The sequence below is a fragment of the Sander lucioperca genome, chromosome 12 (genome assembly GCF_008315115.2).
Source record: "Sander lucioperca isolate FBNREF2018 chromosome 12, SLUC_FBN_1.2, whole genome shotgun sequence".
Classification (NCBI taxonomy): domain Eukaryota; kingdom Metazoa; phylum Chordata; class Actinopteri; order Perciformes; family Percidae; genus Sander; species Sander lucioperca.
Window position 1 is genome coordinate 15,265,774 of NC_050184.1, and position 25,814 is coordinate 15,291,587.

Here is a 25,814-nt window from a genome sequence, read left to right on the forward strand (position 1 = left end):
ATTCATGTTCTTTTTCCGTTATAACTGACTGTCAAACTGGATAATAAAAGAAAGTTCTGTGGCATTCATTGTTTGTGTTTGTTCATGTTTCACAAAGAGTTTAACCTGAGCCAGACCGACAACAAAGATAGAAATCATATCACATCCATACAGGGACGGTAGTATACTGCTGTTAAAACATAATAAAATATATGACACACTGGTATTGGATCAGTACTCGATCGTCCAGAACTGGAAACTGCTTCAGACCAGATGTGTCCGGATATGGGCAATAATGGAGTCCAAACATGGACACAGTTTTGTTAGCTGTCCGATCTGTGTGTACGCTGAAAAAAAAAATCCGGTGTTCATACACAGCCCTGGGTCTGGGAAAACAAGTGAAAAAAAACAAACAAAGTGACTTGGACCCAGCCACACAACACTATTCTGTTCGTGCTTGTGCACAGGACAGAGGAAAGGCCATGGTTATATAAAGAGAAAGGCAGTGGTAGCGATAGGGACTGTAAATCTTTGCTTGGGTGTTGAGTTAAAATAAGTCTTTCTCCAGAAATCAGACTCTACCTTTAAATGAGTATCATGCCTGCTAGTCTTTTAAACTCAGTCTGCAACTGAGTCCAGTCTTCACAAAAAGCCTGAGGGCATCTGGACTCTGGAAAAATGGTTGCCTGATAAGCCATCCTACAGATGGTGTATGTTGGCAGAGCAAAGCTGTGTATCACAGTAATTACAATCCCTGCTTCCCCTCTGGGTATCAGGATTCCTCCTTGTCTCTCGTCCTTATCCACTGAACATGTCAAAATATATTTTACATGAGACTAAGCAATGAACTGTTTGCAACTCCTGCTCCGCTTTACAAGAGGAGGCTGTACAATCAAGGACAGATAGATAAAGCGTAAGTGGGGGAGGATGCAGGGATGAGAGGGAGAGCAACATAACCCCTTCTGATGTTTCTCTAACATTACAAGCTTTTCATCAGGACAGTTGTGGTTTAGAGACCTGCTTCCCAGCCCCCATCATTTCTAGTAAAGAAAATGCATTCTAGATGTAAGATGGACTGTACAAGAAAACACTCTGCAAAATACTTTTTCTTTCTCTGTTACTTTTAAAGCCCTGTTCTTTATTTATTGGAGTCATTTAATTCAAGTCCATGGTCCCTTATTTTTGTCTGGCTAACAGAAAGAGAAAAAAGGACATGATGAGGAGATGGAATGATGGAGTAATGGCAAAAAAGAAGTGCACCATAGTTTCCCAGCATGCGGCTCAAACATCACAGCTGACCCAACATCCCCCTCACTCTACACACTTCCTGTCAAATGAAAACCTCTTGGTCAAATCTCTTCCTGGTGGTTGCAGTAAAGGAATATGTCACTCATTGCTGTTAAAACATGTCAGCCACAGCTTAGTGTTTAGCGGTTTTCAATGCCAAGGCTGAAAGACTTACAACATGCAACAAACAAAACAGATTTTAGGTATTGAAATATTCATTCAAACAGTTAACTGTAAGCAACCTTCTGAATAATTGTAAGAGGTGGTGGAAATCATCACAGAAATGTAGTTTGGGGGGAGTTACATCAATAAGTGAGTAATCTTTGGTTAGAATGTTGTGGCCTTGAGCCCAGACCTCTGGTTTCCCTCCTGAAGGCTCTGCACTTCACCAAATACTCATGTAGTCAGTATGAGTCATTCAGGATAACAGGATCCAACTGTATCACTTTAACATTACAGAGCCTATACTGTATGACTGTCTGTCCTGACTAAGGGAGTCACTACTTTATCACAGACAGCTCTGGTAATTGCCGAGATAGGCTGTCGTGTTTTGAGTTAAGCTCTGTGTGTGTGTGTGTGTGTGTGTGTGTGTGTGTGTGTGTGTGTGTGTGTGTGCGTGCGTGCGTGCAGCGAGTGCGGCCTGAGCATGGGAATGGACAAGTGAGTGAGCAATGTTGATGAGAGTTAAAACCATAAGCATGACAGCTAAGTTAGCCAAATTGGGACCCCGCCAGCCAGTTGTGTGTGTGTGTGTGTGTGTGTGTGTGTGTGTGTGTGCAATAATTGGCCAGTGGGTTTGGCCTGTCTTGAATCTAACAGGAAGAGACCGTTTGGATATCTTTGTTACCAGGGATCTTAAATATTGACACCCACTCTGGTGCAGGACATGAGTCAAAGATTTTAGTGATATCCACTGTAACAATTTGTACTGGCTTTTAATCCCTGTCTTCATGTCTTCTTGCCTTGTGTCCCATCTGTCTACATCCAAATTCCCCAGACGATAAAGACAAAAAGTAACAACATAAAGATTTTCACCACAGAGTTGTCCTGTTTGTGAGCTGTGGTGCTCTGCAGAGTGTGATGGGCCCTAAGACAACTGATGATAATGCACAATGGCTGTCTGAATGATGCAAATGCAGTTTTGTGCATATAGTAAACACTATTCAGGCTGAAGAGGAGGGTACGTTGTGCTTCTAGGAAATGCAATGTAAAAAAAAAATGTTTATCAACTGAATGATTGCCAGGTACAGAGTTGAGGTAAGCTCAACCGCAGAAGAAGGGGAGGACTGAAGTTCTGTACATGTTGACTGTTTCACATGAGATTTTTCCATTGTTGATCTCTCCCAATCTCATCCCAACCCATGTCTTCCTGCTTTGTTTATTTACCCACATTTATTTTTGTCCAGCTTAGAGCTTTCAGCCCGTGTTTGGCTAGAGAGGAGGGTAAAGAGGAGTGGATGATAATGCCTTTGTGGTGTGTATGTGCTTCAGTCTTCTACGTGTACCTAAAAAAAACTCTCTGTTCAAGCAACATGTGTGCATTCCTGTTTGTGTTTTCCATCTGCATATCTGTGCATGTGTGTGTAGTCCACATAGTCAAACGTGTTGACATAACAGGGAATTGCATCCAGCTCGGTCATTAAAGCTCCACCACAGGGACCCATGTACCCTGTGATATCTTCGGCCTCCCTCTCAGCTGCTTGGAGTGAAAACCAAACAGCTTGAGACAGAGACCCCTTTATTTCCTTTTGGGGTCAAAAGAAAGTGTGGGAACAAGAGACAAAGAGTGAGAGAGGGGAAACGTGCTGAATAGGGAGAAAAATGAAAGAGAAAAAAAACACAGATAAACACTTTGGTAGCAGGCCTCACATACAGAAAAGCACTAATAGTAATAGTAATAGTGATATGGGACTCCTGAGTCCAGGGGATAGGGGTGTTTCACCCATAGGTGTTGTTTTTGCTTAGCCGTGGCCTTGAAGTCTCCTCATGCTAGGCTGGGTGCTTTCTGGTTTTCTCACGAAGTCCACCTTGTCATGATTAAGAGGCATTAGACATGTGGGGTGCATTTGAAGGATAGTCATAAAGCTAAGCCAGGTAGCTCTCAAACCTGCCATAAAAAGAGTCCTGCAGGTTTGTGCCAAAGAGCGAACACCTGCATTTGTGACTGTCAGACGTACATTGCATTTCTGTAGTTCAGCTATTTCATTGGGGCATGGAATTTACAAAATATGTCATATTTTTGAAACGTCAGCTGCCTTGCTAGACTTGTAGAAACTGTACAGTGGTAGCTACTACAGAAGTCTTCTCCAAGTCTGCATATAACCCACATGACAATTAACTTCCCAAGCTATTTGTCTTTGGTTGACATCCCAGTACAACTGCAGTAAGTAAGTGGGATTTCTATCATCTGCTGAGAGCCAAATTGCTCCCCTAACCCCTCTTAGTATTGCAACACAGAATGTTATACAGAGTGGGCAAGTGCAAAGGTAGTATTTTCCACCCACGTTAACCATAAGGGCTTAAGTCAACAGGTGGATACATGTGGAATTGTCCACAAATAGAGCATGTGATTGCCAACCCCCAGTCCCACTTTAATTTGAAATTAGTTTTTTTAAAACATCCCTGTTACTTATTTTCCTCCGGTTTAGAATGATTATAATTGGTTTAGACAGATTTTAACATACATTCCTTTTACCGTTCACCTGTTTGGAATTTGAACTATGATAGAAAACAGGTGTAAGACATAAACTCTTGACATGATTGAGCAATATTGCCTTGGAGGTAGTATAGGACTCTGTTTTGGTATATACAGTAGTTAGATACATTAACCAGAAGGCCTGCTTGAGAGGGGTGGAAGTAACTGTTTTTACAACATGTCTGATCTTGCTTTGTCCTTTTTTTGTAATCGTATGTGCCTGTACTACTTTGCTAAATCAGTTGTCTGTAGGTGCTTCATTGATGCTGACATACCTGTTGCATTAACATTGTTCAGAGAAGAAATTGCTCTCTGGGGTCTTATTGCTGTAAGAATCACTGTACTCTGTTCACTTCAAGGCCCCCTGCATTCTTCTCTAGCTCGCCAATGATGGTGATGATGAAAGCACACAAGGTCATGGCCAGCATTGGCTTTCACTGCTGATTCGTTGCAGCTTTCATCAATGGTCTCTGATTGGCTCTCCCAAGGGAGCTTAAGGAATGGGGAGACTATTAAGCCTAAGGCTAAACATCAAAGGAAATGCTGCAAGCGTGCTGTGTTCATATGTAACTAATGCCGCTTTTCCACTGCATAGTACGCCTAGACTCCACTCTACTCGCTTTTTTATGGGTTTTCATTAACAAAAGTTGTGGATAGTCCCTGGTACTTTTTTTTTGTACCACCTCTGTTAAAGTGCTCATATTATGCTCATTTTCAGGTTCATAATTGTATTTAGAGGTTATATCAGAATAGGTTTACATGGTTTAATTTTCAAAAAACACCATATTTTTGTTGAACTGCACATTGCTGCAGTTCCTCTTTTCACCCTGTGTGTTGAGCTCTCTGTTTTAGCTACAGAGTGAGACATCTCACTTCTGTCCATCTTTGTTGGGAGTCGCACATGCGCAGTACCTAGGTAAGCACGGCTAGCTAGCTAGTCAGTTGCACAGTATGAGGGCGTGCCACGCTAGCAGCTAGGCGAGCATTATAACATGTGTTACAAAGTGACGCACGTTCGTCACGGAAGTAAAGGCTGGACTACAATAGAGCTGTTTGGAGCAGTTTGTGAACAGCGTTTTCTGTTGGAGATGGTAACTCCCTTTGGGGTGGACTTTAGGCGTTTTCACTATGTAAACCTATAACATACACAAAAAGATATATAAAACAATAAAGGAAAGGGGGGAAAGGCCAAAAAGCATAATATGAGCACTTTAAGGTTCCAAGCGAGCTGAGCCGATACTAGAATGTGGATTAAAAACATTGCAGACCACCAGAGAGAACCATCATTAGCATGTCACTGCACAAACCCACCATTTTTAAATATCCAAGCTATCGTCAATAGCGACCCAAATTTTTTATGTTGCGTTGGTTGTGAATTAGGAGTCCAGCAGAGGCGTAGGTTCGAATCCGACCTGCTGCCCTTTGCTGCGTTTCGTCCCCCATCTCTCTCCCCCTTTCATGTCTATCCACTGTCACTTGTAATAAAGGGGAAAAGCCCCAAAAAATAATCTTAAAAAAAAAAAAAATAGAATAGGATTTGAATCAGCTGGTCGCAATAATGAAAAGCTCACTCTACATTATCCCGCTTATTACACGGCTGCTAATACAGAGGTTACCCGCTGATAATGCCTGTGCTCTCCGGCGGAAGCTAGGTCGCCCCGGTGAGTGAACTAACCATGGAGCTAACTCATGCTCTGTTTGCTCTGTTGCCATTTGCACTGTTAGAAATGCCAGTTTCCTCCACCCTCTCTCTCTCTCTGGGATCCACTGATTCGCATTGATTTTAAAAGATCTTATAAATTTAAAAATGGTCTTCCAGAGTCTGATGATCAGAACTCAGTCCATGGCAAAGGTCTGTTGTACTTAGCAACGGTCTGTTGTACAGAAATAACAGGCCGGAGAATGCTATGATTGACCAATCAGAATTGAGTATTAAAAAAGGCTGTGTAATATTATATATAATATATAATAATAATAATTTTAATTATTAATTTATTTATTTTTTCCTTTATAGTGACATTAGGCGTTCATGTTTCATCATATTCTGTCACATTATTTTTCTACCTTTTCCAACTTAATCATGTCTATTGCTTCAGTAATCCATTCTTTCTGAGTTGGTGTATTTGATGCAATCCAGTTTTTCATGATTACCATCTTTACGACCATACATAGTGAAAGAAATATATATTTTTATTCTTTAAAGATACTCTGGTAAAGTTACGCAAATCTCCTTGTTTACATGATTGTGGTGTGAGTGGAATGTCTTTTTTTAGAGTGGATCATTGCTTTCTTTGTTATGCCAAATTTTATTACAGTCCCACAAAAGATGGAGCTCCTTGTTGAGCACATTCTATATATTTACTATCGTTTCTGATTTTATGTAACTGTGACAGTTGACAATTTTAAATTGCCTTAGTTAGATTCTTGTACAGCGGAAGGGCTGCCTTGAATTTTTCCATATGTCATTCCAGGAAATGCGCAGAATATAAAAATTGAATTTCTGTATTCACACACATATGATAGCCTAGAAATCTAGACACACCCTAGCGGCAGCAAATGTAATTTGCAGCCAGGGTCAGTCTAGCAACTCTCTGTTGGCTTGGGAGCTGGAAAAACCAAATTCTGGTCAGGCCAATCTCATCGTGTATAGAGTTGGTGGGCGGGCTTAACATAAGTAGCAGAGTTGCGACGGTTCCGTGTGAATTCCCTGCTACATGAAAACAAAGAAGATGGCTGCTGCTACTGGTGAACAGCGGTCTTTCGAATCGGCTTTGGCCGTGACTCTGGAAGACTTGGAGTTAAGCACTGAAGTCATTCTCAAAAAAGGAAGATGTGTTCGGAGTTTGGCCGACCGGATACGGCAAAAGTTTAATCTATCAACTAGCGTTGCTCTGGTTAGCTATGAGTGCAGAGGGAATTTGAAAGACAACTCTTTATCCCGCCCCTCGGATTGAGCCCTGCCAATGGTGAGTTCCCAGACCTAACATCTTGATGTGGGTCTGGCTTGTCAGGCTAATACAACGAATCACTCTCAAACTCAGTCGCAGGCTCTCACAAACACACCCGTTTCTCACACTAATAACATACCAAGGCTGCTGCCTCACCCTTATCCCTCTCGGAGCCCATAGCTCTTAAGCCATGCGTTGAGAGTAGGAGAGCTGTGCACTATCCATTAGCTATGCTTCTTCTGGCTTTGATGGATCAAAGAGCATGTAAAGAGCTGGAGGAGCCAGGGTCAGTGCAGCAAAACAACGGACAGAGAAGAAAAGGACAGAAGGCTGGCAGACGGAGATGGAGGGAAGAGGTCAGGGAAAGGGATGGAGGAAGGTGGGGGGGGTGTTGGAGAGGGTTATGGGGGTCACAGCTCTCTGAGCGTCGACAGCTGGACCCACCTGAGAGGAGGCAGTTGTACTTGTGAACATGAAGCTGGGGGAAATGTACAGAGAAAAATGATAGTTCCATAACAGTTGTTGTGTAAGTAATTTGCATGATTGTTTTGGTCATATTGGTCATTTTGTCATGCTGTCAAGTCATGCTACTCTTCTTGAGCTTTTACTTTGCTATTTATTAAGAACATTTTAGGCATGTAACCAGCACCTGAATCCGGAGCATGTTAGAACAAGCTAGTCGTGGGTTTTTGTCTTTTTTTCAAGGATATTTGGTTACTGGGGATCAAACCTGTGACCTTCCAGTTTGAAGACAATTCAAGACCGGGGACCACGAAGACATGAGAACAACAGTGGAGGTTCAAAAGGAAGGTGCAGTAAATGAAAGGATTTCAAGAAAGCTTAGGTAGGAAGACGGAAAGGTGGGAGAAAGACAAACAGGAAGGTGTTTGTTAGGATTCGATTAGAAAAGAAAAGGAAGAGAGGAAAGGAAGTATTGAGATCGAGAGAAGAGGAGAAGGGAGAGGATAAACAAAGGAACAGAGGGTGGTTATGGGAAATTGTAGTGAGAGACTAGAACAAGAAAAAGATGAAAAGAAGAGAGAGATTGAAAAAAAGTACAGAGGAAGAGAGTTAGAGTCAAAAACAAGAAAATGAAAAAGAAATATGACTTAAAGAGGAAAAGTAGTAAAACACAAAATAGAAAGAACAAGTAAAGAGGGACTTGAACAGGGATGAAAAATGGAGGGAATGAGATGAGATGGGTGGAGGTCTATTAGCAGGAAGTTTGTGCCTAAGTGTTGGCCTGGGGAGATGGAATCTGGTGTGGTGTGTTTGTTCTGGCTTAGCGACCGCCCTCAGCAGGCCCCTTCACTGGGCACTGGGAGAGAGAGATGTAGAGGAATACATGGAGGAGAAGAAGAAAAGATTAGAGAGAAAAAGGAATGGGTCAATGAGCAGTGTGAAAGCATCAAACCAGGTAAAGCCTAATTCATGCTAAATTCCAAAATAGAAGCAGTTATGGGTACACAGTCAAAATTGGGTAACTGTAGTCATAACAACTGGAAATTTGAAACAACGTGGACTACTTCCAGGATTGGCTCAGTGAGGAGAAACTGGAACCAGTACAGACTCCAGAAGGTTTTCATTTGTCTTGTTAAAGCCTGAATTGCTTGATTTTTCCAACAATACCACCAGATTTCATTATGAGTTTGGTGGCATGGCTTCCATTGAATGTTCGTACACCAAGCCCTACGAAGTCAGAATGAGACGTTTGCTGACCCGGTGACATACAGTACCTGCCCGAAACCTTCCAGTTTTATGTGGACTTTCCCAATTTACATTGTCCTCTCTTGGTATCCTCCTGGGATAGCAGATTCTGTCTAAATATATATTTCATGTATCATCATAGCTTTATAAGGCCCTAAACTACACATGCCCATTCTGATTGATAAAGTGATGTTCTGAGAGATAGAGGATGGATACCCAACCCGAGCCTGTTGGGACCCGTCGGCCAGACCGGGTTCAGACAGATATTTAGAAATTATGTTCGGGTCGGGCTCGGTCACATCAGCGCGATAAGGCATTGAACATTTTAAATTTAAAACAGCTTATGTAGTGTGATAACGTGCGCTTGTTCCCCCGTGTGCGCTGATGCGCTCATCTGTTGACATTTCCGAATGCCTTCCTACAGTTGCTTAAAAAAGCGGGATTTCCACACAAACAAACGTACATGTGTCATTAGTATGAGAAAAAAATTAGATTTTAACTGTGTCGGGCTCGGGTCGGGCTCGAACATAAATATCTTAATGCCTGTCCGGCTCGGGTCAGGTTCGGTTACTGCTCTGTCGGACGCGGGTGGGGTTCGGACAGAAAAATGCGGCCCGATCCGCGCTCTACTGAGAGACAGGTGAATTCCACATTCCACATCTGCATTCTTTAAGGAGGAATTTCCTTTCGTAAAATTCTGGAAAAAATGCTGGTGTGACTGAGTGTGAACAAACAAACAAACCTACTGATGTGTATTCTTTCATATATGTTAGATTATGTTAAATTATTATCAGTAGAATCAGTAGATCAGCGCCACTGCTCTGATTTGTGGTGCATGTCGGATAAAACAACTTGTTGAAGCTTTACCAGATTCTGCACTCCGCTTTCTCCCTTATTTTGCCACTTAGCTATACTGAAAACTAGGACTAGAGTTCAACGGTGTGGTTCTGGGAGGGAAAATCCCATTCATATTCTGAATCAAGATTTTGATTATTAGCCATAATGTCTTAACCATCCAAGGTGGACTTACCAAGAGCTATGAGATTGTGAAACGGTGGTATACAGTATGCTCCTGTAGAAGCCGCAATTCTGCATGAAGTCAACCTTATTTTAAGAAAAACATGTTTTAAGTACTACGCTACCCACAATCCTAAACGTAACAGCGCCGTCTCTGATTGATAGAGCTCACTGTTACCATTGTAATGATAGTTATGTACACCTTCTTGTACCTTTGCCTATTTTTCCTTTTTTTTGTGCTGAATCACATGTTTTATGGTCACGATTCATAAAATTTAAAAATTATCTTGTTAAAATTCATCTTGTATGGTTGGCTTGGTTCCAGGCTAGCCAGTAGTAAATGAATAAAAATCACCGGAACTACTATCTGTCCCAGTTGCATGAAAGCATTGATGAGGTTTGGAGAAGGCACTTGTGTTTCAGTGCATGCAATAATCTTCAGTATGTAAATACAGTCACACACAAACAAACACAAAGCACATACATTGTAAAAATCCCAGGATCCCACAGGTATTTATGCCAGGAAAGGGTCCTTCGGTAAGACACTCAACACCTATCTGCTCACTTTTGCAAATTGCTCTGCCCAGAAGTGTTGGCTAAATGCCTGATATGCAAAATGAAAGTATACAACAATTGAAAGTTAAGAGGAAAGCAGACAGTAGAGGAGAAAAAGAGGGAAAGAGATATTTGACCAGGACAGGAAGAAGGTAATTGCTTGCTTGCCATGGTAGTTGGAAGTTTAGTTTAGAAGAAAGACAGAATTAGGGTACAGCATGCAAAGGGCACAGAAATCAAGCCCAGCCCTGTCATATCTAAAGAGCCACATTTGTTTCATGGCAGATGAGCTTTATTTGAAGCTGCAGAGTCAAACTCACTGTCTTTTTAAACAGGGTCTTTTAGATGTGCAATCCAAACACAATGCATTGTTTTACATGCTCTGATTAAAGAAAGGGGGGAAAAAAACCCTGAAAAATAGAATGAAACTGATCTGCATCAGCCCGAGGGAACTAAGAGAAATTAGAGCCCGACCCAACTCAAACCTATTTGGTCATGAATTGGGTTCAGGCTGGGAATAAAAAAAAGAACCACAACACAGGATAGGATTTGAGATTCATTTCCCTAAGGAGATGGAAAAAAAACATTAATTCTCAGAGTGAGTCATACAGGAACATTATCCAGTTAGTCATTTGATAGCCGAACCCAAACCTGTTTCCTGCGACTTCTGTCAAACAAGGCAAGTCTCGATTTAGCTTATTATCTGTTCCTCTGACTTCCTGTTGATGTCTGTGGTTACATACGAGCAACAGTGAGACACTGAGCTTGATGCTTAAGAAAAAAGGTAGAAAGATTAACACAAACTGTACAACACACACACACACACACACACACACACACACACACACACACACACACTCACACACCCACACACTGTGGTGACACACCCACAGGTTCAGGGCCTGTGCAACTTCCCTTTTGTGCACAATGAGATATACACAAGCCCTTGCCCTTTTCCTGTATCCAAATAAACAGTCCAAAAAGGGCCATGTAGCGGGAACACTGCTGTGTGTGTGTGTGTGTGTGTGTGTGTGTGTGTGTGTGTGTGTGCGTGTGCGTGTGCGTGTGCGTGTGCGTGTGCGTGCATGCACAAGTGTGTGTCCCTGTGTTGCGTGTGTTACGTAAGCATGACTATGGCCCTTGGCCCCCTTCATTAGGGCTGCTGTTCAGCTCCTGCTTCCTTTGGTCCTAGTTTATTGACCTGTAGGCCCATAACAAACATGGGAGTTGTATGTGTCCCAGTGCTCCTCCAGCTGTGTATTTGGCTTCACATTTGCACATACTTTACATTTTCCAAACATGCTCTCAAACATCAGCTGTGTATTTACGTGGCACTTAAGTGCATCTAAGTAGTTTCACAGACAGTGTTTGTGCTTTATTCATCATCGTGTAGCTCTTAAAAATGTCACCCTGTACATTCCTCCCCCAGTCTGGCCTCAACAAGTTGCACTGCTGAGCTGTCTGACAGTGGTGAAACACTATCTTAATCTTAGATGGGCAGTGTTCCCAGCACTAGTTGACAAATTGAGATACAAGGTGAAATGTCATGATTGTGTTGGCAATACACATTCCTGCGCAACAATACAGAGGCAGTTAATGTTGATTGATGGGCCAAAATTCTGGTGGATATTCTTTAAATCTTAAAATGTTAAAGTTTGACATTTTGGGAAATACCCTCATTAACTTCCTTGCCAAATGTTTAATGAGAGGATTGATACCGCTCCCACGTCTAGCGGTTAGGCTAAATATGGAGTCAGGAGACAGTTAGCTTAGCTCAGCATAAAGACGGGAAGCAGGGGGAACAGCTAGCCCGGCTTTGTCTGAAGGTGAAAAAATATACCTACCAACACATTGTGTCTCCTTTGTTCAACCCGTACAAAAACGAAATGTGAAATTTGACAAGTTTTTACGGGGACATATGTTCTGGAATTTTTTCTTGGCCTGCTAGGCTAGCACTCTAATTACAAGCTAACTTTACAGTGGGGCTGTTAAAAGTCAACGAACAGCGTTTTCCTTTATCCACTATTTTTCTATCTTCAGTGCAGCAGATAGAAAAGTGCTTTCCCTCATTATCTCTGAGACGGTTAGGTGATTATCTGTACAGCATGGCATGCTAGCTTTCTCAATTTTTGTTAGCAAAGAGAACAGCAGCCTAGTTTACTGAGGCTAGCTGTTTACTCCTGGCTCCAGCATTGTATTTAACGGAAAGATAAGAGAGTGCTATCAATCCTCCCTAACTCTCAGCAAGAAAGTGATTAAGTATATTTATCACAATGTTGAACTACTCTATCATACTTTAACATGAACTTAATGTCCAATAGTTAGTCAGACTTTGGTCTTTTATTTGTGGATTTTTCCATCTCTATCTTTTTGTGTGAGAAAGTATTTGCTCTTAATCATCTACCAACTCTGATTCCTTCCCTCTGTTCTGAGGCAAAAATAATGCTTGTTTGTTTTTCCTGTGTGTCAGTGTGAACCTTATATTCACATGTAACTGTCTTTGTGTGTTCCAGGTGACCTCGGCATGCATCCCAGCTCCCTCAAATGATCTGGTAAGCATCCTCCATTTCTTTTCCTCAATAGCATTGTGTTTACAAGACTAGTTTTCCCTCTTCGCCTGGCCTAAGTTGCAAGGTATGGCTTCCCAAAACCACTATATGGTTTCCTCCTGCTGAATTCCTATTGGGGAGCCGAGCCCTTAACCCAGTTTGAGCTCGGTTCATTCCTGGAGCACTGCAGGATTCCAGTCTAGAAGAAAAAAATAGTTGATGTTGCTACAGGAAGTCGTCATGTTGATCCATTAGAGAGTCTGTTTGTTTAATTAACTCTTCTTTCCTTCCTCTGTTTCCCTTCTATCCTCTTTCTTCCTCTCTTTCACCTTCTTTCGACCTCCTCCCTTTGCCCTACATCATCTTACCATCCTTATTTTCACACCCTTCTCTCCTCTCCTTTATCCTGTCGCTGCTCCTTCCTTGCATCCAGCAGCGTAGAGGGGCCGGCCCTTCTCGACACATCCAGAACCTGGTGAGCACACTTTATCCTCCTATTTTCTATACTTGTCCTCCTCACCCCCTTACTTTTTCTCTGCCCCACAATGTCCTCGTTTTCATGCTATTTATCTTGAAAATGACCAAACTTGTCAGGGAAAAGCAGTTTGTGGCGTCATTGAATTTGATTTAGCACATACAGAACAAACCAAAGTAAGAGCAATGCCAGATACACTAAGAGTCTCTGAATGTGCTCAGCAAATGTAATGGCAATCTGCCTGCTAGATGATGAGACATCTTAGAGCTGATATTTTAGTCTAATGGAAATGTTGCATCATTTAGAAAGCATGAATGTGTTCAGTAATTTTCAATCAGCCCATCAGATCTAAAATTCTGAGTATCAAAAGGGAATATCTGACCTGGTGGTGGCGCGATAGAAAAGGTCAGGGGTCACCAAATACATTTGAATTCACTCCCTGGGGACATGAATATCGATCAACAGAGAGTCTGGTGTATTGTTTTCATCAATTCTTCCAAGTCTGATAACAATAAAACTACATATCTGATATTGTAAAAATCTATATTAAATATCATATTCTTGTATCAATGATGCTGCAAATTATGTTCCTTTCCTAAAAATGGCATCAGACAGAAAACCTTTAAAATAATATTACATCGTGGCCGGGTTGGTTCAGTGGGTAGAGCAGGCGCACATACAGTATACTGAGAGGTTTATGCTTCGACGCAGAGGTCCAGGGTTCGAATCCGACTTGTTTCCTGCATGTCTTCCCCCTCTCTCTCACCTAACTGTCCTGTCAAATGAAAGGCAGAAAAGCTCAAAAAAAAAATAATAATAATATTACATGTTCAGCAGACCTACGTTTTACCCAATTTAATTGCTTCAATTATCAGTTGTATCACTCCTCTCTGCTTCCTCCTTGCTTTTTATCAGATTGTAACTTTAGAAAAATACTGATCTTACTTATTGGTTCATTATGTGGGAATTAAATAACAGCAATAAGGCATCTGAGCTTGACTGGACTATGTATTTGGTTTGTGGGATGGCCTCATTAACCAAACGTATCTTTTTTTCACAGGGGTCGACCAAGTCCCTGACCTACACCAAACAGAGAAACACCCTGCCAAGGTAGAAGTCATCTCATTTATTGTGTGAATGCTGATTCAGCATTCAACATTCCATACTATGACTTTTTAATGGCTTTTTTCGACATACTATACTATGACTTTGTTATCACTTTTTTCGACATATTATACTATGACTTTGTTACTTACATCACTCTTTTATCACTTTTTTATCACTTTTTCGACATGCTATACTATGACTTTTTTCGACATACCATACTATGACTTTTTAATGGCTTTTTTCAACATACTATACTATGACTTTGTTATCACTTTTTTCGACATATTATACTATGACTTTGTTACTTACATCACTCTTTTATCACTTTTTTATCACTTTTTCGACATGCTATACTATGACTTTTTTCGACATACCATACTATGACTTTTTTAGACATACATACCATGACTTTTTTTATCACTTTTTTCGACATACCATACTATGACTTTTTTAATGGCTTTTTTTCAGGATACTATGCAATTACTGTTTTCAAAATAAATTCTTTGGTGACACAGTGCCTTAGTGGTTAGCACTGCTCCAACTAGCACAAGCAAGATAGCAAGGCAGACTCTGACCCAGGTTCAACCCTGGCCCTTTTCATGACGCTTTTTATCGACATACAATACTATGACTTTTTTTATTAGGTTTTTTCGACATACCATACTATGCCTTTTTAATGGCTTTTTTTCGACATACTATAATATGACTTTGATATCATTTTTTTCGACATGCTATATTATGACTTTTTTTGATATATTATACTATGACTTTTTTTGATATACTACACTCTGACTTTTTATCACTCTTTTCAATATAATATACCATGACTTTTTTTCAACATACCATACTATGGTGGTTTGCACTGCTCCAACAGGCAAGTAGTCACTGCAGACTCTGACCTAGGTTCGACTCCCAGTCCAGGTTGGCCCTTTTCATGACTCATGACAGTTTCAATCACTGCTCATGCACACACATTCATTCTCTCTTGTGGGGGGAGGGGCTTAGGAGACCATTTTGGCCTTTAGCAGAAAGGGGGGGAGGGACTGAGAAGTTGTCGATGTTCAAATTTTTTGGCTAAGTCCTGGATCTTCCCAATCCTACCTACAGCACCTTTAAAGCCATTCCCACTTTTCCAACTATTCTCACTACTTCACATTCTTACACAAGTATGCCAGCAATCCATTTTAGCTTTAGCAATTTAGCTTTTCAGCATTCACAATAATTTTCTGCAGGAAATGCTTTTTCTAGTTTCTCAAAATACATGTTATGGAAGTGCCTGATTTTCAACAGAATGTAATGTCAATGGGTTTCCACTGCTCTGCACTTTGTTCCAATTATTGTCCTTTCAGTCCTTTATTCCTCCCTCCTTCACTTGCTCCTCAGACCAATGGCCACTTCCTTAATTATTTCAGGAAGATTAAGCGTCAATCGGCCACATCCTTAATTATTTCAGGAAGATTAAGCGTCAATCATGTGGTGGAACAAGTTGGCTTTTGAGCTGGCCTACATGTCACACATAGTATCCAGTTTCTCTCTTTTGCTTTCATCCATTATTTTCTTTTGCTCACTATCCATCCAGCCAGAAGTTTATTCAGACTGAGTGTAAAAGGAGCACACTCATGTTGTGCTGCCACAAACAACGTGTAGTAACGCTCACATTTTGACCCGTGTCTACCTTTCTCTCTCTCTGCATGACCACCTGACTAAATGTGTATTTGTGTTATACTGATGTGTGTACATTGGTTTTTTTTTGAGCTGCTGTAGCTAAGGAATTTCCCTAGTGTGGGATTAATAAAGTCTATCTTATCTTATCTTATCTTATCTGACCCCTGCTCCCTCCTCTCCTCTTTCCCTCCACCCCCTTCATTTTTCATTCTCTGTTCCTCCAGGAGCTTCAGTGTGGACCGTGTGATGGAGAGAGTGATGGAGCGCCACTACGACTTTGACCTGACCTACATCACCGAGAGGATCATCTCCGTTTTCTTCCCCCCAAAGCTGGAGGAGCAGAGATACCGTCTAAACCTAAAGGAGGTGGCTGCCATGCTGAAGTCCAAACACCAGGACAAGTTTCTGGTGAGGAAACAGTGATTACAGAAGCTTTTCGCAACATGTCACATAGTTTGTCTGTGATATATTTTGTTACAGCAGGGAATTTGACCTCCCTCCTTAGAGTATAATATTTCATTCAGATGATGATGCTTGAGAGATCATTGTTTTGACACAGCCACAGGAAGCCACAAAATACAGTTAGCAACCCTCAAATTAGCAGTTGGCTGCGGTGGAATGTAACTAAGTACATTTACTCAGGTACTGTACTTAAGTACAAATTTGAGGTCTTTTCTTTTCCTGCCACTTTCTACTTCTACTCCGCTACATTTCAGAAACAAATATTGTACTTTTAATCTGACAGCTTTAGTTACTAGGTACTTTACAAATTAAAATGTTTGCACACAAAACACATGTAGTTTATAAAATGTGATGTTTTATTATAAATACAACTATCCAACAATATATAGGCCTACAAGTATAGCTGAAATGATTAGCCGACTAAACACTTAAACAGTGGATTGACAGAACAGTTTTCATCGTTTCCAGTTTCTAAAATGTGAGGATTTTTCTGCATTGAGTACTTTTACTTTTAATACTTTAAGTACATTTTCCTGATAATATTTACATCATTTTACCCAAGTAACATTTTCAATGCAGGACCTTGAATTTGAATACTTCTTCCGCCACAGGCAGTTTATTACAGTCACACCCATGATGAACCAACTAAAACGATAACTAGGCTAGAGTGATAAAAAATCTCTTCTGTTTCAGCTCCTGAACCTCTCGGAGAAACGCCACGATGTCACCCGACTGAATACAAAGGTAGAATGTCTCTTCTTGTGATTCTCGTAGCTCTGTGTTGAGAATTCAGTTCACAGCCTTAAGTTTAATCTCCTCGAACCACATGTCTCCATCTCAACCACCAGGTTCATGACTTTGGCTGGCCCGACCTCCACGCCCCACCGCTGGATAAGATCTGTGCCATATGTAAGGCCATGGAGACGTGGCTGACCTCTGACCCCCAGCACGTGGTGGTCCTTCACTGCAAGGTCAGAGTTCAGGAGGCCACCAGGTTTTTTTTCCAGAAGGACATCCCACCGTTTCCCAAGCTCTGAAATGGGCAGATGTGTCGAAATTTAGCAATGAGTAAAGTTTTGCAGCAACATGCATTGAATTGTAAAAAAGTGCTAATTTGCTAGTTTTTACTGACAATAATTTTAAGTGAATGGTGTTAAAAAATGATAAACTATATCATGTCAGTACATGCTATGCTTACATGGAGTCCAGAAAAGGATCACAGTAGAAGTGTAGCACACAGAATATATTGAGCATTTTAAAAAAATATGATTCAAGTTATAATAACTCGAACTAACATTATGTTACACTCAATAACATTACCATTAGCCATGTTGACTGTTGACCAGCACTTCTACTGTTTTCTATCCAGATACTCTATTTAAGTAAGCAATGTCGCATTTTAAAAATACTCTGTTTTAAGAAAAAAAGCATTTTTCTTACAAATGATCGGCAAAGTGTAATTACACTATCACATAATTACACTATATATATATATATATATATATATATATATATATATATATAATTGGTATATTGAGATAGTTTTAAATACTGTTTGCAGTTTTAAATACTGTTTGCAGTATGATAACAATGCATCATATTTTATGATGAATGTAACCGAATACAAGTTGAATATTTCCCTGAAATGGAGAGGAAGAAGGATAAAGTAGTAGTAGTACAAGTACATCAAAATGACACCAAAGTACACCAAATATATTGTACTTAGCTGCATTCCACCACTGCCATATAGCTGGAATAGCTGGTGACATAGTACAGCATGGTGGCCCCAATGGTTAGCACTGTGGCCTCACAGCAAGAAGGTTCTGGGTCCGAATCCAGGTCGTTCCGGGCCTTTCTGTGTGGAGTTTGTGTGTTCTCCCCATGATTGCGTGGGTTTCCTCTGGGTGCTCCGGTCAAAAAATCAAAAAACATGGAGCGGCCTCTGGCTCACCCAGTGGGAGCGTTCGCCCCATGTTGGCTGGGTCCTGCAGCGGCCCGGGTTCGGGTCCGGCCTGTGGCCCTTTGCTGCGTGTCGTCTCCCGTCTCTCTCCGCCTTTCACGTCTATCCACTACCACTATAATAAAGGAAAAAGCCCCAAAAAAAAAATCAAAAAAAAAAAAAAAATCAAAAAACATGTACTAGGTTCTCCAGTCAGTGCCCTTGATCAAGGCACTGGCTCAATAAAGTTGAATCTAATCTAATCTAAAGATCTGGAGTTGGTCCCCGGGTGCTGTAAATGGCTGCCCACTGCTCCCTTGAGGGACGGGTTAAATACAGAGAATTTCGCTACATGTATGTGTATGTGACAATAAAGTACCTTACGATGATAATTAACTAACCACCTCAATGCTTATCATGGATAAATATGAACATGTATGTCAGTTACAATTTCTTTCACTTGCTTACGTTAAATCTGCCTTCATCTCTCTTCATCTCTATTCTTTATTTGTGTTATAAATTCAGTTACATATTGCAGGTAAAATATAACTCGACTAAAACCAAAATTGCTGAGTGTACCATATAATTCACTAAGCCAGAAAATGAACCCTACAATGAATTTCAAACTCTGTCAACTCGATGTTAAACTTCTGTGTTGTTACACATCATTTAGTGATTCATTTTTGTCATTCTTTCAGGAAGCTACTGGGAATTTGAACTTTTCCACTGCTACCAAGCAGTGACCAGCTAACACAGCTTGTCTGGGTGTTTTTTTTATTGGTTTTGGTCAGAAGAATTCAAAACCTAAAACCAGACTACTTCTGTGGTCTGCTGACTTTCCAAAACATTCCAGCTACAGGCAATTCTTTCCCAGCGGCAGATCACGCCAGGGACGGGAATAAACAAAGTTGTTGTCAATGAAGACTCTTACATTGACAGACGCACAGGGCAAAACAAGCTAAAATTTGTGCTCAGTGTTGAGGTGCAGCCTTCGTATTGGTATCTGGAGGGGTTACATTAGGAATGTGAGACTGGAATGTCTTTGGAATGTGTCAGGAAGTACGGAACACCCAGTGTGAAAAAAACCCACCACAGGGAGCTTTTTAATTTGAATTCAAACTGCTTGTCCACATCTTTCTATGCCCCTGGCTTGTCCTCATCCCTTCTCTCTGCCTAGCGGTGTCTCTCCATCAAAAATTAACCCTGCAGTAAAAAAGAATTCACATATTATAAGCTGTGAACATCAGCTGTTTTAGTACAAACCACAGTGTCTGGGGATGAAATCATGACTTTGCCCATGTTGTTCCCTCTCCCTCCTACAGGGCAACAAAGGTAAAACAGGCGTGATTATTGCAGCCTACATGCACTACAGCAAGATCTCCGCAGGGTGAGTGTGTGTGTGTGTGTGTGTGTGTGTCTGTGTGTCTGTGTGTCTGTGTGTGTGTTGGAGACCTCCAAAGCCACAATTTGACATTTTCTTGTTCATCAGAATATCCACACAAAAGAGTATTGAAACGACGTGCACATTGGATTTTAAATTCAACTATTAAGATGTGCATGCCAAATATGTTTAAAAACGTATTGCAACAGTATATCTAAAGGGCTGATGTTTTCTAATTCAAGTATATGCAGCACAAGGATTTCTATTCAGACTTTGTTGATAAGTCGTTTGATAAATTATGCCCAGTGGATTTTGCACAGGAACAGTGGAAACTGTTTTATCCAGTGGCCAATGCCAGCTGTATCCTATCCATGTACTTTCTGGCATCTACTGTAGAGGGTCTGGTGGAAGTCCCATGATGGAAATTGTGTGTGTGTGTGTGTGTGTGTGTGTGTGTGTGTGTGTGTGTTTGTGTTCATTTATGTGCAGGGCGGACCAGGCTCTCAGTACTCTCGCCATGAGGAAGTTCTGTGAAGATAAGGTGTCCTCTTCCCTCCAGCCGTCCCAAAACAGGTAGAGGCCACGGGATGAAATGAGGGGAAATTGGCTGGGGTGAAGGGTGGGGGGAGTGGTTGAAGGTATGCCACCATAGCAGAGGTTATTAAATGCATCCTATTTCAGGGAAAGAGAAAACAGCCTTTAGCTTCAAGCTTTTCATGCATACAACTGCTGGATTTGATTTATCTTTAACCTCAGGTTTAGGCCTTTTTCACATCAGACATTTTAACACAGTAGGTGTAAATAATAAGATTAATTGTGGAAATTTCAGACACACATATACATTTACAGTAATCATACAGTATACTCATATTAAAGGCAGAAAACGTGTTAAGAAAATGACAGTTGTTTTAAGAGTATTCCTGAATTAAGTTGTGATGGATTTTTCTCAACTGATGGGCAGATCGTTTAAGGAAAAGTGAAATGTATTAGACTCAGGAAAATATGTTTTCCTGTCTTTATACCTGCCTGGCTTTCTTTTTTGAAGAAACCACTGTTGGCTGGCTATCTGACAACAGCATCGTCTGCTCTGGGGCTGTTTGCATTTTTCTACTCTCTTTTAAAGATACTCCTTTATGATCGCAAGTCTCCATCTGTTATTGTTATTCCCCATTTTTATCTCCCTTATTGTATATCACAACGCTCGGTCTCTTTCAGGTATATCTATTACTTTGGGGGCCTTCTATCCGGGGCCATCAAGATGAACAGCAGCCCTCTCTTCCTCCACCAAGTTCTCATCCCGTCACTCCCCAACTTCCAGGGTGAAGGAGGTGTGTTTGTTTAGTCTTTTTTGCCAAATCACCAAAGCACAGACATCTGCCTGTTTCTAACGCATGTGTCATTATGGGTACGTCATCTCTACTCCCTTATTCGATCATTCCTTACTCCTCTGTATTTTGATTTTAGATATAGTTACATCATGTGCACTTTAGCCTATTTGTATTTCTACAAATTACTGTATGGGACATTTTAAACACAACCTGTATTATTAAATAATCATTTAACAGAAACAAAATCAATACATTCATGCACAAATAATGAATAAATAAAACATTTACAAACTGTGGTTGGACAAATGTTATAAATATAGCAAAGGCAGTATAAGAAATACGTGTATGTGTAAATGGATTTTATTTGGAAATGTGGTACCAGGAACTGGTAGTAGTAGTAGCAGTAGCAGTAGTAGTAGTAGTAGTAGTAGTAGTAGTAAAAATGAGCCCTTGTTATTACCTCAACTTGTAAATGTAAATGTTAAAAAATAATGTTAAAACCAATGATTTTATATATATATATAACATGACTCCAACTTAAAAGTCAGATTAAAAAGACAGGTCTTTAATTTCCTTTTATAAATACAGAGAGAGCTTGCCCTTCTAATATCCAGAGGCAGTTAGTTCGACATCACATTTTCTGCAAATACAAGCTCCAAGGCATTGAAAGTCACTACAGAGCCATTGTAGCTGACCGACAGCTGATTTTTAATTTTTAAATTTTTTTTAATTTAACCAGATAGGCCTCTGAGAACAGGTTCTCATTTGCAATGGCGACCTGGCCAAGAAAAGCATAAGCGTGCAGGACAACATACAGTTTCACATTCAATACAGTACAGGAATACAGAATACAAAAGGCTACATAGTGCAGCTTAAGTAAGCATTACAAAGCCAGTGCAAAGTAAGGTATAAGTAAGACGATGGATATGCGAAAGTGATATGGTAATAACACAATATACGTGAATAGACAGTCTATAACACTGCCTGGATGTAGTGAAGAGTCAAACAAAACAAAACGAAAACAGTTGGTGCAAATTATGATTTAGTTAGTGATGTTGATCAGTTATAACGCAATATATATGAATAGACAGTCTATATGCATGTTGCCATCATTTTTGCTTCAGATGATGCCTGAGAGGAGAGGACATGTCATTTTCACTCCTTGATTTGTTTTCCCTTGCATCTTTTCCTACATCTCTATCTCTCACGTCTTCAGTAGAAAGGACTGAAAACGTGAAAACCATTAGGTGAACTGACATGAACTCTCTGTCTCTGTTCTCCTGTCTGGTCTGACTACGCAGATAAAATGTACATGTGATGTGATGCTTGTGTTGGCGTGGTGCTCTGACAGGCTTTGCCTACTGAATCATAGCAATGTTGCTGACTGCAGAGCTCTCATAAGTGGTCACATTCACCCTCCACCCGCACAAACAAGTCTGTTTATCTTTCATCTGCTGATCAAGTCCAGAAGGAGTGGGTGGCGGACAGCACATTCCTCTATCTTCGTGTTGATCATGCTCGATATGTCTTTATTCTGTTCTCCTCCTTAGGTTACTACCCCTTCTTGAAGATCTACCAGTCCATGCAGTTGGTCTACACTTCAGGCATATAGTGAGTCTCCCTTGCTGTCATATGGCCAACTGATAGCTATTTGTTGGCTCTGGGGTGTTTTCTTTCATGAGCTGAGGTTTCAACACCGTCAGAGTATTTAAAGAGCTAGGAGTGGGAAGAAATACACAAAGGGCATCTTTCTTCTTCAATTCAGCGTTTAACTCATCTTGTAACGCTATTGTTTACCTCGAGGCTTTTCCAAGTTAATAAATGTGAATAATAGCCACTGACAAGTGAAAACATGATCAAAAAGTGCTAAAATCAATCATTTTAATAGTACCCTGTGACATGATACAAACAAACAAATCTTTCACAGTGTTTCAGATGATCCATGTTGGGTCACATACTGTATCTGCTTGCGTTCCTTGTATTTTGTTGTTTTTATTTAACAGGCTTGTTTGTGTTTGCTGTCCCATTGCACTACAGTAACCTTCAGGGCACTGGAGGCAGGCGCCTGTGTGTGACCATCGAACCGGCACTGCTGCTAAAGGGTGACATCATGGTGAGTTCACATGGGAAGGAAATGACAAACATAGGACCCCCTGATATGGGTGGGGTTGTAATCAGGACCTTAGAACTTTCTTTTTATTACTTTCAAACTTTTTATCTTCAACAGACAAAAGAAATACTTTACAAATAAATAGTACATACAGTATACTCACATATTTACTATTGTCGTATTTCATCTCTGAAATAATACACTTTGGTCTGTTCGCCACTTTGTTAACTAGGAATCATAATTTGTCTGTTTTGTGCAGTCAGTCATTTCGTTGTCACTCGGTTTGGAACACAAAGCCCTTAAATTTACTGCTCAAACCCGTCATTATTCCACATGCGTTTTGAGATGCGTCTCTTCTTCCCTCTTTGCCTCCCTCTGCAGGTCAAATGCTACCACAGGCGAGCCCAGACTGCTGACAGAGACACTGTGTTCAGGTTGCAGTTCCACACCTGCACCATCCACGGATCCCAGCTCTGGTTTGGCAAAGGGGAGTTGGATGAAGCGTGTACTGGTATGTTTATTTAGGTTGTATAGAGCTTCTTTTTTTTTTTTTTTATCCAAACCTATTCCACATTGATACGGCAGCATTTCCTCTTATGGGAAGTCCAGGAGTACAGCATGTATCCTGTGTAGTATGGGGCATGTACAGTGGCTACAATTGTATCAGTGGCACCCACTTCAAGCAGATATAATTAACATTTGTTATATTCACATGACTACTTTTGCATGATAGGGGTCACACAAAGTAAACGCACAGAGAATTATCACCCAACTTCATCTCCCCTCCCCTCTACTGAATTTTATCGAATCATTCAACTGATTGGTTTGGTTTTCCAGCCCACAACTTTGTTTCACTCTAACCCGAGAGTAGCATTTTCCTGCAATAGAGGAAGCTGCCGTTTTCATGTTCGCATTTCTAGGACCCTACTTTTTCGGGTAGATGCTAGAATGTAGTTACTGTAACCCTAACCCTGTCTTTTAACCTAATCCTAACCTTCATAGGTAGCTGCTAACTTTAAGAGTTGACACTTGCGCAGTATGCCAGTTTCGTTCGGTTACTAGAGTCATAGAAATGCGGTCTTAATAATGTGGTCTTAATAATGTGGTCGTAGAAATGCGGTCCTGAAACTGCAGCTTCCTCTATTGCAGAACATAGTATAGTGAACCGCGGCTGGAGGCTTTTCAGAGAAAAGCTCTAAAAACCAATTGTACACGACGTGCCCTGCACCAAACAGCAGACACAGTTAGCGGCTAGCCGGTGTACGGAGCATTTAGCAGATAAAAAGACAAATATTTTTCCCAGAAATTTGTGAAGACCAAAAACAGAAGTAAAATAAGAGTTAATATTGGATTGAATTGAGCATGTGCTTTTTGTATTGCTTAGGAGTTCAACTTTTGATTTATAAAATTAAGATTGTGTTATTTCTTCTTTCAAAAGTTATGCAATCTGTATGTAAAAAAAATAAAATAAAGTGGAGAGTGGATTTTTCCTGGTTCTGCTTCCTTGGATACTCTTAAATTGTCATTCAGGCACAATTTGTTAATTGCTGTAGGATAATCATCACATACAACTAAGTGACATAATCTTTGGAAATGAGCATTGTGGGAATGTGTTCACAGTGGTTTGCTACCTAGCATGGCTTCATAATACTGTGGTTGAATAAATCCCTTAATAGTACTAGCTTAATCCCAATCCTGGACATAATAACAGCTCTCTGGAGGGGAGTATGAGAAGAATGAGTTGTACTGTATGCAGGGAGCGAGTGTCTCTAACTATCCCTCAGAGAGCGTAAAAGAGGCCTAGTGAGCTCTGGTCTGGTCTGTTGCTTAAGTCTGTAATGAATATGCTCATTACCTCATTTCCTTCTTGGTTTCACTTTCTCTGAAATGACAGAATATGTGTAGCTGAGAAGCATGTCTGTGTATGTGGTCGTCAATCCATTACACTAAATGAAGCATTACAATTGTACATAAACACACCATTGTGGGTTCATGCAACTCAAGTCACATATGTGGAAGATATTATTATATTTGATATATTGGTGTAGAAACACTGTTTGATTAGCCTGACAAGCCAGACCCACATCAAGATGTTGGGTCTGGGAACTCACCATTGGCAGGGCTCAATCCGAGGGGCGGGATAAACGGTTGTCTTTCAAATTCCCTCTGCACTCATAGCCAACCAGAGCAACGCTAGTTGATAGATTAAACTTTTGCCGTATCCGGTCGGCCAAACTCCAAACACATCTTCCTTTTTTAAGAATGACTTCAGTGCTTAACTCCAAGTCTTCCAGATGCCAAAGCCGATTCCAAAGACCCCAGTTCGCCAAGTTTTCAAGTAGCAGGGAATTCATGCGGAACTGTTGCAACTCTGCCGTCCTTATATTAAACCCGCCCACCGACTCTATACATGATGTGATTGGCCTGACCCGAATTTGGTTTTTCCAGCTCGCAAGCCAACGGAGAGTTGCTAGACTGACCCTGGCTGCAAATAACATTTGCTGCCGCTAGGGTGCGTATAGATTTCTAGGCTACTGTTTGATTCCTTTCAGGGGGTTCCCCACATCAGTGAAGCACTGTCTTGCTTTCATAAATCTCTGTCTCATGAAT

At 40.8% G+C, this 25,814-nt stretch overlaps 1 protein-coding gene across 9 annotated transcripts in view; it reads left to right on the forward strand.

Moving 5' to 3' along the window:
* Nucleotides 1–25,814, forward strand: part of tns2a (tensin 2a) — a 67,127-nt gene that overhangs the window by 29,684 nt on the left and 11,629 nt on the right. For 6 of the 9 annotated variants that reach the window (XM_031286375.2, XM_031286381.2, XM_031286378.2 and 3 more), the window contains exons 4-15: nucleotides 12,702–12,740; nucleotides 13,171–13,212; nucleotides 14,273–14,322; nucleotides 16,209–16,392; nucleotides 17,140–17,190; nucleotides 17,295–17,417; nucleotides 19,708–19,772; nucleotides 20,256–20,339; nucleotides 20,982–21,094; nucleotides 22,645–22,705; nucleotides 23,132–23,207; nucleotides 23,586–23,715. In XM_031286375.2, the coding sequence (XP_031142235.1) occupies nucleotides 12,702–12,740; nucleotides 13,171–13,212; nucleotides 14,273–14,322; nucleotides 16,209–16,392; nucleotides 17,140–17,190; nucleotides 17,295–17,417; nucleotides 19,708–19,772; nucleotides 20,256–20,339; nucleotides 20,982–21,094; nucleotides 22,645–22,705; nucleotides 23,132–23,207; nucleotides 23,586–23,715 (1,018 nt within the window). The remainder of the gene's footprint in view (nucleotides 1–12,701; nucleotides 12,741–13,170; nucleotides 13,213–14,272; nucleotides 14,323–16,208; nucleotides 16,393–17,139; nucleotides 17,191–17,294; nucleotides 17,418–19,707; nucleotides 19,773–20,255; nucleotides 20,340–20,981; nucleotides 21,095–22,644; nucleotides 22,706–23,131; nucleotides 23,208–23,585; nucleotides 23,716–25,814) is intronic. The other 3 variants (XM_031286376.2, XM_031286379.2, XM_036008191.1) reach the window with 1 other exon arrangement.